Genomic DNA, 13,667 nt, shown 5'->3' on the forward strand with positions numbered 1-13,667 from the left:
TCTGTCAGTTCTGGCTTCCGTGTGGACCATCTGTGGGGAGCCTGAGTTTTCTCCCCTCAGACTTAGCCTTCCAGGCATCGTGGGCCTGACTTTGCAAACCAGAAAGCTGGAACTTTCTTAAGGGCACGACATGGCAGGCCAGAACTGGCCCCCAAGTCTCCCTTGGCCTTGGAAAGCTCTGGAGCCAGCACCCCCGGCTCCCCAAGTTGTACTGCCTCATGCGAATGGCAGGAGTGCCCACACTTCTGCCTTAGGTGTCCTCTCCTGAGGTCACACCCCTCCTTCCACCCAGAAAGGAAGGCACTCATCAACACAGCTTGGCTTCCCTGGACCAAGGAGTGTGCTGCTCCGACCAGAATGACTCCCTGCTCCACACCTGCCCACACACACTCTGACTAATGCTTTACAGGAGGCAGGTGAAAAGCTAAGACTGTGAAGCAGCTCATTAGGCCCAGAGCCCAGGTCTCCTTCAGCTGCCAGGGGTCCAGGCACAGGAGGCGCTGTGGATTTTCCTGGCCCCAACACCGCACTGGCCTTGTGCCCTGTGGTGCTTCCAGTGGCTCCCTGTCCACAAGTCCTCTCGAGTGGCTCCTGACCTGCAAGGTCCGACTCAACAGTGGCTGCTGATGGCTCCAAATGCTCTCAGCTTCCCCAGCTGCTCTAGGTCGGCCCTGGGGACTCCATGCTGTCTCAGTGGCCATTGAAATGTGATGTCTCTCTCCTCCAGAGCTTCCTAGCCTGTCTTTCCCCTTCCTGTGTCCCTCACATTGAAGCTCTTGTGCTAATGTCCCTTGGCCCTCCCCTGCCAGCCCATCCCTGCATGTGGTGGTTTAGGCACTGACCTTTTTGTCCACCCATGGATCATTCACTCTGCTGGCCACACACATGAGCTGGGAAACTAACTGTTTCAGGTATACATGAAGCACTTATAAAGCTTTTGACTGTACTCAAAAGCTGGCTCACTAGTTCTTCGTGAGAAATCTGGGGCATTAAGCCTTGGCTTCCCCATCTCTAATATAGGAACAACAAGAATTCCTAAGCCCTACAGACGTCGTTGTTGACAGAGGTCATGCAAGTCAAAAATTTAAAACCATACGTGGTACTACTTAAAAGCTATTATTAATTCTATTAATGGTAGTTTCTACTATCAGCCATTATCACTGTTAAGACACAGTCCATGCCTCCAGGGGAAAGAGGTGGAGGCTCTCGAGGTGTTTATGATGCTGTCTAATAGGTAAGGGAGAGGAGCAAGGCCAACCCCCCAGAACAGCGGAGGGAGAGTATGAGAAAGCCCTCCCGGAGGAAATGCTCAAGCCCGGGTCCCAGAGAGGCCAGCACAAAGGTGTGGAAGAGGGGTCTCCATGAGGAGCCAGCCCTCCCTCCCGGGCTTTGAGGACTATGCTAGGAAGTCTGGACTTAAGCCACTGGCAGACCTTAAGAGAAACTTGGTGGACAGGGCTCTTCAGAAAAATCTCTGGTGGGACACTTGGAGAAAGGGGAGTGAGAAGCTAATTCAGAACGATGGTCCAGGCAAGTAGAGTTTCAACAAAGACAGGACCAAGGGACACAGAGAGAAAGGGCCATGTTACGAGGCAATTTGGACCGAGAGGCTAGAGCGGGGTAAGAAAGTGAGAGGACCATGAGGTGTACTCAGACTTTGCTGGAGTGACTGGGTGGACAGAGTCCTCACACACCAAGACCAGAAGTGCTGAGAGAAAGAAGGTGTTTTGAGAGGGAGAGGAGAGGTGGAGGAGTTCCACTTCGGGATGTTGGGTGGGAAGCGTCTGAGCTCGGCACAGTGGAGAGGTCTAGCAGGTCTTGCAGTTCACAGTTCTAGGGGTCACCACGCCACAAGGGAATGAGTGAAGTGAGGGTAGAGGAGCCCCCAGAACAAAGTCCTGTGAAGAACCAGCACAGAGAAGGGGGAGCCTGGGAAGGGGGCTCAGGAGAAGAGAATAAATGACGAGGGAAGGAGGGGAGGAGAGACCCCATCTCAGAGAGCACGGTCAGCACACACAGGGCCGCAGAAGGCCGTCAAGATCAGAGCAGGGCAGAATGCCCACGGCCCGGCCCTCGGAGAAGATGAGGCAGCCTAGGGGCAGAGCCTGACTGCAGAGGCCGGGGGGAGTGGGGGGCAAAGCGATGGGCCAGGGGCTTGGCTGAGAGGTCGAGTTCAGAGGAAGGGCGGGGGCAAGAGGGGAACGTAGGGCTGAGGGAGGTTGGGGTTGGAGATGAGGCTGCAGCGGCCAGAAGCACCGGGCTTCTTTCTCGTGTGACGCTGGAGGGGCGTGGGCTTGCCACTGCCACCGTGCCCTTCCCCGAGCTTCCCTTTGCCCCTCCTTGCTTCCCCCTCAGAAGGTGCTGGGACAGCTCACCTCAGTGTTCTCCTGCCACCCCTAGGGTTACCTGCAACCACCCTCCAGGCCGCTCCAACAGGAGGTACAGCTTGCCTGTCAGCTGTGGTGCCCTCCTCGACTCCCAGAACAGTAGATCCAGGGCCATTGTTAACATCCCCGACCTCTCCGAACACCAGTGAGCTGTTACTGGCATGGCTAGGCCTCCTGGAGATTCTCCCATCTCAGACCCACCCTTTTTCACAGATGCAACAACGGTCAATCAAATAATCCACATCTCCCCACGATCTGCCGAACCACAGCCCTGACAGCTGTGGCTCCTGACACCCCACAGCCACTCCAGGAGAAGTCTGCCCTGACAGCAGTGGGCTCAAATTTAAACTAACCAGTAGCATTGAATGTGGATCAATCACTAGGCTTGGATCAGAAGGCTTGAATTTAGGCCTATCAGCAGGCTCCAATTTGGCCCAATCACAGGCCTGCTGTGGATATTTAAGCAACATCCGCTCACATTTGTTGGAGGGCACCCTCTGGTGTACTGACCCTTCTCTGGGTTGCAGCACAAGTCCTGTTCCAATAAAGCCTCTTTCTGGTGCTCATTATTTCTTGGGTAGTGTGAGCTTAGACGGTCCTGAAGATGTATCCTGAGTAGTGTAGAAAGAATGGTTACTTTAGAAGAAGAGCTATAAACACTAGGGGCTGTTAGCCCTGAAGAGCTCCAGAGACCAGAGTTGACGGACAGAATTTGGCACTAAGTGGCATCAACTGGTGCCGTTAGGACACAGTGGAACTGCACCTTGCTGGCCCATGATTTCTGTCTGAAATGAGTGTAGGAAGCCTCAACTGACTGGCAACAGGTGCAGGTGCTAGGACAGCGAACTGTGTCTGTGAACCTGCACGCTGTCGGAGCTGACTGGAGCTGAGCATGGCAGTGCACGCCTGTGATCCCAACACACGCAGAGGCTGAGGCAGAGCTGCAAGGTTGAGCCCAGCCTGGGAAACTTCCCAACTTAGTGAGATCTTGTTTCAAAAAAATAAAAAAGGGCAGAGGGATGTAGCTCAGTGAAAAGGCCCTGAGTTCAATTTTCAGTACAAAAAGAAAAAGAAAAGAGGAAAGCCTTGAGTGGGGACAGAGAGAACTGGAAGTACAGGAGAAAGGGTGATGCTAGTGAGCGGGATCCTGGGAGGGAGGAATCCAGAAAGCAGGGCTGTAGGAAGAGGCGCCCCACAGCAGGAGGGGGCAGGCGGGAGCCCATCCCCACCTGCCCCCTGTTCTCCTGTCTGTGCTTTTCTCCCTGCGCATCCACCTTAAGGCCTCATGTGTTCTCAGTAGGATCAAGACCCTGACTCCTGACATTCCACCCTCTCACCTATGTCCAAAACTCCTATCTGAATCTCCCTGGTGCTTCTCCCCGTACTGCTTTGATTTGTGATTCACCTTGGGCCTGGAAGCTCTAACTCAAAACAGTGCCACTACCAAAATAAATACAGTGAAGTCACATCAAGGATGACCAAGTTAGTTTTGCCTGCATTTCATGTCCAGAAAGTGACTCTTTGGGATAAGAGAGGGCTTGCAGAGGCTCTCTTACTTGTGACCTATAGTCCTGGGACCCTGATACTCTTCGCTGCACAGGTACAGTCCCCTCCATCACCTGAGGTCCTCATCAGCTCACCTCTCCCTCCTGCTGCCCTGCCTCTTCCTTTGCCCAAGAGCTGTCAAAGGTCACATGGCACGAGGCTCCGACAGTTCCTCATCTCCTCTGTGAGGAGGTTCCTTCTCCTCCTCTCAGCTGAGCAACACTGCCAAGAAAAACTAGAGGGCAAGTGAGAAAACCAGTTGTGATCTGCCCAGTAAACAGGTGGCAGTGCGGTGTGGGGCCCCGCCTTCAGTGTCTCCTGAGTCTTGGGATGGAAGAGAAAGCAGACACTCTGGAACCAGTTTCCCGAAGCTCCAGTCCACCCAGCTGTTCTGTGGGGAGCAGTCCCGAAGGCTGGAGCAGCCACCATGGCCCAAGGTAGGGGAAGCCTGTGGTACTGCTGGTGTTCAGGGATGCACAGAGAAAGTCCTGGGAGTTGGGGAGGGCGTAGGTTCACATGGAGAAAGGAGTAAACACAGAGCTGGACCGGGAAAAGTAGAAACCCCAGAATCCTCAGAAATCATTGGCGACCCAAGAACCAGGAGACAAGGGGATGGCTGACGGGCACACGTGGCCACTTCCACAGCTGAGGGATGAGCAGGGACAGGCAGCAGGGGGTCAGGGCTCCTGCCTTTCTCTGACTCTAGCTGACTTCTTGACACTGGGCAAGTCATTTTGGTATTTCCATCGCCCACGCCTGAAGAATGGAAGAGATTGGACCATAGCCTTGAAGTTGTCTGCCAGCTGAAAAGTTCTCTGAATGTTCTCCTCTTCTTTCCTCATTTCAGAGGGTCTCTTCCTCACCTTAATCAGTCTTCCCACCATCATCCCCCTCTCTCTAGAAAGAGCTGCTATGAAGGTTTAATAGTTGATTGAAATTATTTATAGGGGTGAGCTTTTTAACTTGCTCTACAAATGTCTCAGCCTTGCCTTCACTTACTATTTTTTGTGTTCAAATTTTTATTTTAAAATTTGTATAACTTTTAACTACAGAAGAAATATATCGACACATAATTGGAGTAAAAAATTAAGCAGTAATTACAGATAAAGTTAAAGTAACCTGACTTGACTTTCAGTCCAGCCTCATTGCCAGAGTAACCACAGTTACCAGCCACACATTTATCATCTATATCTATCTGTCTGTCTGTCTATCATCTATCCTCAGTGTAATACACAGGATTAACATGTGTAGCTTTAAAAAACTATTCATGGTAGATCATACTGTAAATATTGCCCTAAACTTAATTTTTTTGTTTGTTTGTTTGTTTTTTGGGTTTTTTGGTACTGGGGATCAAACTCGGGTCCTTGAGCTTGTGCAGCAGGCGGGGAAGCCACCGAGCTAAATCCCCAGCCCTGATTTTTCTTTTTTAACTCAAAAGCATGTCTTGGAGCTTCGTCCGTGCTGGTCAGTACCTACAGATCTAAATCAATATTTTCTCCTTTGCATAGTACTGTGCTATATGTGTAGAAGAAATGTATTGATCCAGTCCCATGCAGATGAGCACTGAGGTTGTTTGTCACAGGGAACACCCTTAAGCATGCCTCTTGGACACAAGAGGGAGTGTCTCTCTAGAGATCATTTACTTTCTTAGTTTTCCCTACCATCATCTTCTTAATTCCCCGATCATCTCTCCTCATCCCAAGGAGAACAAATATGTCTGGTAGAAAACAAAACCCCTACTGAATGTTTGCTGTTTGGCCTTAAGAGCAAGCCCTGTGTTGGAGGCAGAGACTGACTGGCCCGTGATGTATCCAGGATGAGACCTGGCCACAGTGCTCACCCCGAGGTGGATGCTGCCCCACCTGTTGGGTAGCCTGAGTCACATGCGCAGCCTGAGCCAGAGCAAGTTAGTGCTCCCTGCCTAGCCAGCTGGGCTCCAAAAGGAGTGAGCTGCTTTTTCCACCACTAGGAAAAAGCCAGCTGCCTTCCCGACAGACAGGGTTGGGATGTTCTCTTCAAGCACGAGGGAAAGCCAATAATGAGTGGAGCTGTAAGGTGATGAATGAAAAGGGCACTGGCCTTGGGTCAGGATTCCTGAGTTTAACCAAAGGCAAAGCATTTAATCCACCCCAAACCCAGTTTTCTCCTCTCCAAGTGTAGCTGACATAATTGATCCCTCCAAGTTTGTGGCAGAAGTTAAATGCGATGGTCCTTGAGTGCCTAGCACAGTGGCCAGCCCTGAGGAAACAGACCTGGGGGAAAGTGCTGAGTGAATGTGAAATCTGAAATAAGTACAGGGTGATTTTGCAAAAGTCAGAGAGCTCTATTCAATGTGGCAAATGTTTCTGAGTACCGATAATGTGTTAATCATTTTGCTTATTTCTCTTATAGTAATAACGATAATAATAAACTATTTTATGAAAAAGATGTGTGTTAACAATAATAAGAACTTCCAGAAGTTAAGAAGATGATATTTATTAGGGTCAATATTTACTGCAGCCGATTTGGTCCATATTTACTCATAACAGCTTTATTGAAATGTAATTCACTTACCATCAAGCTCACCAACTGAAAGTGTACAATTCAGTGGGCTTTGATATATTTCACAAAGTTTTGCAAGCACCGCCCCTACCTAGTTCCAGAATATTTTCATCACTTCTAAAAGAAATCCATAGCCATTAGCAGTTATATCCCATTCCGTCTTTCTTCAGTCCCTGGCCAGCCCTCGTCTACTTCCTGTCTATGTGGATTCTAGATATTTCATATAAACTGATTATACAATATGTGCTCTTTCTGTCTGACTTTTTTCCTTGAGCATAATGTTTTCAAAGTTCATCCACAGTATAGGAGGTTCAGCTTTCTTTTTTGTGACAGACAATGTTCTGTTACATGGATACACCATGTTTTGTCGATCCATTCATCAGTTGATGAGCAGTTACGTTGTTTTCACTTTGGGGATATTATTATTATTATTATTATTATTATTACCAAGAATTGAACTCAGGACCTTGCACTTGCAAAGCAGGCAGCAGCACCACTGAGCTAAATCCCTGGCCCCACTTGGGGGATATTATTAATAAGGCTGGTCTTAATGTTCACATATAGGTTTGGGGGGAACGTATATTTTCACTTCTGTTGGGAAGATTGTTGTGTCACTTTGAGGAGCTGCGAGTGTTCTCCAAAGTGAGTGTGGAACCTGCAGTGTGGGTCCCATGAGGGTTCCATCCCCACCAATGCTTGTTACCTGTCTTTCTCATCACACCTATCCTAGTGGATGTGAAGTACAATCTCACTTATATACTAATAATATTAAGCATCTTTTCATGTCCTTATTGCCCATTTGCCCATCTTCTCTGAAGAACTATCTGTTTATATCAGTTGTCCATTTTATATTTTGGTTGTCTTTTGTTGTAGAGTTGTATGATAGATAGATAGATGAAGTTGTTACAAGTATGATTTGCAAATATTTTCTCACATTCTGTGGGTTATCTTTTCACTTTGTGATGTTCTTGATAGAAAATGTTACTAATTTTGATGAAGTCCAATTTATTTGTTTTTTTCTTTCACTGCTTATACTTCTGGTAGCATATCTAAGAAACCATTGCCTAGTCTAAGATCATGAAGCTTTACCCCTATGTTTTCTTCTATGAATTTTATAGTTTTAACTCTTATATTGAGGTCTTTTCTCCATCTTGAGTTAATTTTGTGTATCATGAGGTAGGCATTCATGCTTTTCCATACAGACAGCGTCTTGTTCCAGCATGATTTTTAAAAAATATTATTTCCTCATTGAACTGTCTTGGCACCTTTGTAAAAAAATTAGCTAATCATAAATATGAGAGTTTACTTCTAGCCTCTTAGTTCTACTCCACTGATCTATAAGTCTATAGAAATGCCACTACCACATTGCCTTGATAATAGCTTTGTAGTAAATTTTAAAACAGGGAAGTGTGAGTCCTCTATTTTTTTTCTTTTTAAAGATTGCTTTGGGTATTATGGATCCCTGTTTTTTGTTTGTTTGTTTGTTTTGGGGTTTTTTGGTACGAGGGATCGAACTCGAGTCCTTGCACTTGTGAGTCCGGCAGCGGAACCACTGAGCTAAATCCCAGGCCTGATCCCTGTACTTTCTTATGAATTTTAGGATTCACTTGTCAATTTCTGTAAAATGACAGCTGGAATTTTGGTAGGCACTGTGTTAAATCTTTAGATATCTTCCCACACATGAACAAGGAAGGTTATTCCATTTATTTAAATGTTCTTTAATTTCTTTTAAGGACTTTTTTGGGTTTGTTTTGTGAAAAAACATTTTGCACTTATTTTGGCAAATTTAGTACTAAGTATTTCATTCCTTTGATGCAATTATACACGTAATTATTTAATTTGTGCTCAGATTATTCATTGAAAGTGTAGGAATATTGTATAGAAAAATAACTGATTTGTGTATGTTGATGTATACTGCAACCTTGCTGAATTTATTTATTTATTAATTCTAAGTTGGAGATGGGAAATTCCTTAGGTTTTTCTATATACAAGATTATGTTTGTGGGGCCAGGGATTTAGCTCAGTGGTTCCACCGCCTGCCTCGCAAGTGGAAGGACCCGCGTTCAATCCCCAGTACCAAAAAAAAAAAAAAGATTATGTTTGTGTATCAAGGGCCTCTGAGAAGGAGGAGTGAGAGGAGAATGGGGAAGAGGAATAAAGTGATCGAGAAGTGTGTGATCTGCGTATGTACTAACTCACCAAGACAATTACAGTCATTATTTATCACAAACACACATTAAAAACTAAAAAGCAAAAACATAATAATTCTAACATTTCAGTCTTTTCCCTTTAAAAAGATCGTCCCATGTGTGGATAGAGACAATTTTGCTTCATCTGCCCTATCTGGATGTCTTAGATTTCTTTTCCTTGTCTAATATCCTGGCTGGAAACTCCAGTACAATAGTGAGCAGAGGGCTGTCTTAGTTAATTTTCTCATTGCTAAGACAAAATACCTGACACCAAAAGTTAAAGGAGGAAACGTTTATTGTAGCTCACAGTTTGTAGAGATTTCAATTCATAGTTGGCTGGCTCCAAGGCAGGGTGGTATGGCAGAGGAGAAACAGTTCATGGCAGGCAGAGGCCAGCAAAACAGTGAAGCAGTGAAGAAGCAGCATCAAACACCAAGTGGCAACAGTAGCTCTCGGTCCCTTATACCCTATCCAGGCTACACCCTGAGGGCAGGTAGTACTCACGCTCAGGTGGGGCACCCTTAACCCTAACATCACACCATGAATCAGTCCCAGCGTCACATCCTTAATCCCAGCAACACCCTAAAAAGCTCCCACCTATGACTGCATGAGGTTCTGGGGGCCATCCAGACACAGCCATAGCAAGGGGTATGAGCAGATGCCCTTGCCCTGATCTTTATCTTGTCAGGAAAGAACCAGTCTTTCTGCAAAAAGTTGCAGGTTTTTATTGATACCATTTAGCAGGTTGAGAAAATGCCTTCTATTTTTTGTATGTTGAGCATTTTTATCATGAAGAGGTATTGGATTTTGTCAGGTACTTTGGTTTATTTATTTTTTTTAAATCTTAAAATAGCAAAAAAAAAAGGCAATTAGATCTCTGTCCTTGTTGGCTTATGTCGAGTGGTGGAAAACAGACCAAAAAAAAAAAAAAAAAACCACTAAGAAAAATATTTGAGCAACTCATGCTGAGCCTGAAACCAGTAGGGTCTCAGTAAAGGACTGTTGACAGAAGTGAACAAATGAACATAACATGTAAATTAACTGTGTCAGTTAAACAGGTCAGATTCAGAGTGATGTGGTTAAATTATAGATGAGTGGGGCATAGCAAGAAGGGTGGGCCAATAGGGCAGGTTTATGAGGGATGTAGGTCTTGGATGACCGGTGGAATTTGGTTCAATAGTAAAGGGGCATTCTGAGTTGGGCCCATGGCAAGAACAAAATGCACAGGCAGGGAAGTGGACCATTTACTTGGGACAGATTGGCTGGAAGATAGTGAGAAGGATAATGCAAACTTAAGTTAATGACAGGCATGGAGGGTCCTAATTGTCAGGTAAAGGAATGTTCCTTTCATATGGCTGACCATGGAGTATCTTAGAACTTTTAAAGCAAAAGGATGGCGTGATCAAATTGTTGTGAGACCAGGTCATGTGTCAAGGGTAAGTGGTAGGAGGCCACACAGAGGCAGGTCTGTCAGAAGTTAGTGCGGTCACTAGGAATTAGGTAAGGATGGAATTATGTGCCTGTGGAAAGGGACAGATGGACACCAGAGACATCTTAATGGAAAAACGTGGAGGGACTTGGTGGCACACAAATAGATACTCAGGAGATTATAATTTAAAGCTCTGTCCACCCCCAAGGTACTGAGGACAATGACAAAACCATGGTCAAACAACAAGTTGGAAAGAGACCCCTTCTGAGAGAGGCACACCTGGAGAACAGTGAGTCAGCCCATGCATTAGCAGACACTCCAGACAGCTGGGGTGGAATTTTCCTGGACTTTCCTCAGCAGCCAAGCTCCCAGGACATGGAGCATATGGGACTGGTGGTGGTCAGAAAGTTTGCAAATTGCTAAACATAGGACAGCCAATCCTGGGACCACTGACCCAGGGTAGCTAACCCAGATACTTACTCCCAGGCTTGGAAGCTGGTCTGTGGGCAGGTAAGACTGTCAATTTCAGGCCAAGAAAGTTGATGCAGGGATGAATCTGAAGACATGCTGGGCTAAAAGGAGGAATCAGACTTGGGCAGGTCTATGGAAGAAGTCAGACAGAGGCTGAAAACCAGTCTCCTCCAGGAAGGCATAAGAAAGAAGAAAATACAGAGTCAGAGAAGTAAGGGAGCAAGGAAGGAAGGAAGGGAGGGAGGGAGGGAGGGAGGAAGGAAGGAAGGAAGGAAGGAAGGAAGGAAGGAAGGAAACCTGCCTTCATGGAGCATCATGCAACCCTCATCCTGATCTCGTCAGGCTAGTACTATGGAATCTATTTCGCCAACAAGAAAACTGAGGGGCAGAGAAGCTGTTTCTTTCTCAAGTTTGTACAACTAGTAAGTGATGAACAGGACTGGACCCTGCTCCACAATCCCATTGTCTTGCCTGGCTCATCACAGGGCTGGAGGTGGCCCTCACAGATCTCCGGAGCTCCTGGAACAATGTGTACCACCACACCGATGACGTCAGTGTGGACCGCCTCCTTGTCCGCAGAGGCCAGGCCTTCAGCATCATCCTGTACTTCAGAAACCGCGGCTTTCAGCCAGGCCTGGACAACATCATCTTTGTGGTTGAGACTGGTGAGACCCTCCCTCAGCTGGTTCACAAGGACAGAGTGTGTGTGTGTGTGAGTGTGTGCGTGTGTGTGTGTGTGTGAAGGGATCTTAGAGGGCTGGGCTGGGAGGTCGCCATAGAGGGTCTCAGCTCTGTCTTTCTCCCAGGACCCCTGCCAGACCTGGCCAAAGGGACACGGGCAGTGTTCGGCTTGGGAAACCAGGGTGGCCCCGGCCCCTGGATCGCCTTGCCGGAGGCCCCCGGGCCCACCTCCCTGGAAGTGAGCCTGTGTGCGCCCCCTATGGCAGCTGTGGGTCGGTACCTGCTGAAAGTTCACATCAGTTCCTTCCAGGGATCCGTCACAGCCTACAAGCTTGGGGAGTTCATCCTGCTCTTCAATCCCTGGTGCCCAGGTGAGCCAGTGACCTGGGGGCACAGCTCCTTCACCCCTGGCTCACAGCCAGCCAGGCTTGAGGGTTTTCAAGTCCTGCTCCCTGGCCACCCACAACCCCTCTGTCCTTTAAACACAGCTTCCACCCCCAACTACCAACAACCAGGCAGGGAGATCTTGCTATTTACTTACCTATTTAGAATTTTAAAACTATAAGACCAATAATCTTTACTTAAATAGAACCCTATTCTAGCTAAGTGTGACCACTGATAACAGCTCTCTTCGTCAAAATTTTTTAAGTTTTTTGCATTTTCATTTCATTTATTTATTTTAAAACTATTATTATTTGCAATAATGGAGATTGAACTCAGGGCCTTCACATGGAGCTACCTCCCTAGCCCTTTTTATTTTTTATTTTGAGACAGGGTCTCTCTAACTTGCTAAGTTGCCCAGGTTGGGCTGGAACTTGCAATCCTCCTGAGTCAGCCTCCCAGAGTGCTTGGGATCACAGGCATGCGCCGCCATACCTGGCTCAGTTTTTCCATTTTAAGAATGATAAATACACTATGTTGCATTTTTGAAGAATGAAGGAAAATGTAAAACAGGAAGGAAGGAACAAAAGAAGGAAGGGAAGGAGGGGAGGGGGAAAGGAAAGAGAAGCATATGGTGAAAAGAAAAACCTCTCAACCTTCAAGTCCCACCCTCCAGCAGAAACACTCTTCGGTAGTTCCGTTCTCCCTGTAAACACTCTTGCACAGCCTTCTAAAAGGATTCCATACTTAATCAAATGTGCCTGTGTGTGTATGTGTGAGTCTACAATATGTACTGAGTGGGATTTTTTAAATACATACTACTTTCAACTTGTATGTTTATTTAAGTATCAACTGTAGACATGTTCTCCTTCAGAGCATTTCCCCTAACATTGACAGTCATCCCACTGATTGAATACACCAAATATTTGTAAGTAGGCCTTATTCCTGGGTATTCTGGCTCTCTCCGGTTGCTCTCTTGTATGAACAAAGCCACAGGGCGTATCCCTGCACTGCCTGTCCTGCAGGTCCTGTCCTCTAACCCTGACTGGGGTCAAGGGTAGATATGTGGGCGGATCTGAGGACACGGAGGACACACAGGTCAGGAGGAGAGAGTAGGAAGAAGGGAGGAAGATCTTCGAGAGGGGTGGGCCTGGTCTCCAGTCTTGCTTCCGCCCTAGTGCAAGGATGAGCCCATTCCCATCCTCCCTCTCATTCTGTAGTCTCCCCTGACCTTATGCTAAGGGGGCCTGCTGAGTCCAGTTGGGACCCAGGGTCCCAGCTGGGTTCTGACACTGCACCACCTGCTACCCCCATTTCCAGAATGGTTAGGATGGCCGCTTACCAGCCAAGCGAAGAGGCCCGCCCCTGGACCCAAGAGGGCTGGCTGCCTCCTGTGTGTGTCTGTCTGTATCTTCCTGTGTCTCTGTCTCACACACACACACACACACACACACACACACACACACACGTCTGTGGGCTTCATACTTGTTATGAGGGCCACCATGAGCTGTGGGAAGGACCATGGGCTTCTCCCCAAGCTTGTGACATGGCAAGTTCCCTAGGGGACTGGGGTGAGGGCTGGGAGGGCTGCAGCCAGGGTAGGCAGATGCCGCACTGGGATATTGCTGTGAGGCTCCAACCCGTGGCTTAGGGATTTATATGACCTTAGCCATGAACCTGCAACTTCTCACCACTGGGCCAAACCCTCAAGGAACACACCTGGGCAGATGCCCTCCCACCTTGGCCCAGCCCCACTGCTGTGTCAGAGGTGCCTCCCAGGATGACAGGAGGCCCTTTCACCTCAGGCAGGGGCAGGGCCTCCACGCAGTTCCAGGACCCTGAGAAAAGCACCCTGCCCACCTCCACCTTTGGTTTGCTTGTTCTTAACTTTAAATAAATAATTTTTTATATCACAAAAGTAACACATGTTCATTCCAGAAATTCTGAAGATTCCTAAAGGGAAAAGGAAAATCAAAAATTATTGTTAATGAATTTTGCAATAAGTTTCAAAAGCCTTTGAGCACATATATATATATATATATA

General features: G+C 47.2%; 1 protein-coding gene across 2 annotated transcripts in view; it reads left to right on the plus strand.

The window, feature by feature from the left end:
* The first annotated feature begins 4,233 nt into the window (after window positions 1-4,233).
* Tgm5 (transglutaminase 5) overlaps window positions 4,234-13,667 on the plus strand; it is a 50,113-nt gene continuing 40,679 nt past the window's right edge. For both annotated transcript variants that reach the window (XM_087207485.1, XM_087207486.1), the window contains exons 1-3: window positions 4,234-4,369; window positions 11,048-11,227; window positions 11,369-11,614. In XM_087207485.1, coding sequence (XP_087063611.1) covers window positions 4,360-4,369; window positions 11,048-11,227; window positions 11,369-11,614 — 436 coding nt within the window. In that variant the 5' untranslated portion in view covers window positions 4,234-4,359. The remainder of the gene's footprint in view (window positions 4,370-11,047; window positions 11,228-11,368; window positions 11,615-13,667) is intronic.

This window comes from Heterocephalus glaber, unplaced genomic scaffold, assembly GCF_053883595.1.
Source record: "Heterocephalus glaber isolate CG9 unplaced genomic scaffold, H.glaber_assembly_v1.0 deba00000809, whole genome shotgun sequence".
Taxonomy (NCBI): Eukaryota; Metazoa; Chordata; class Mammalia; order Rodentia; family Bathyergidae; genus Heterocephalus; species Heterocephalus glaber.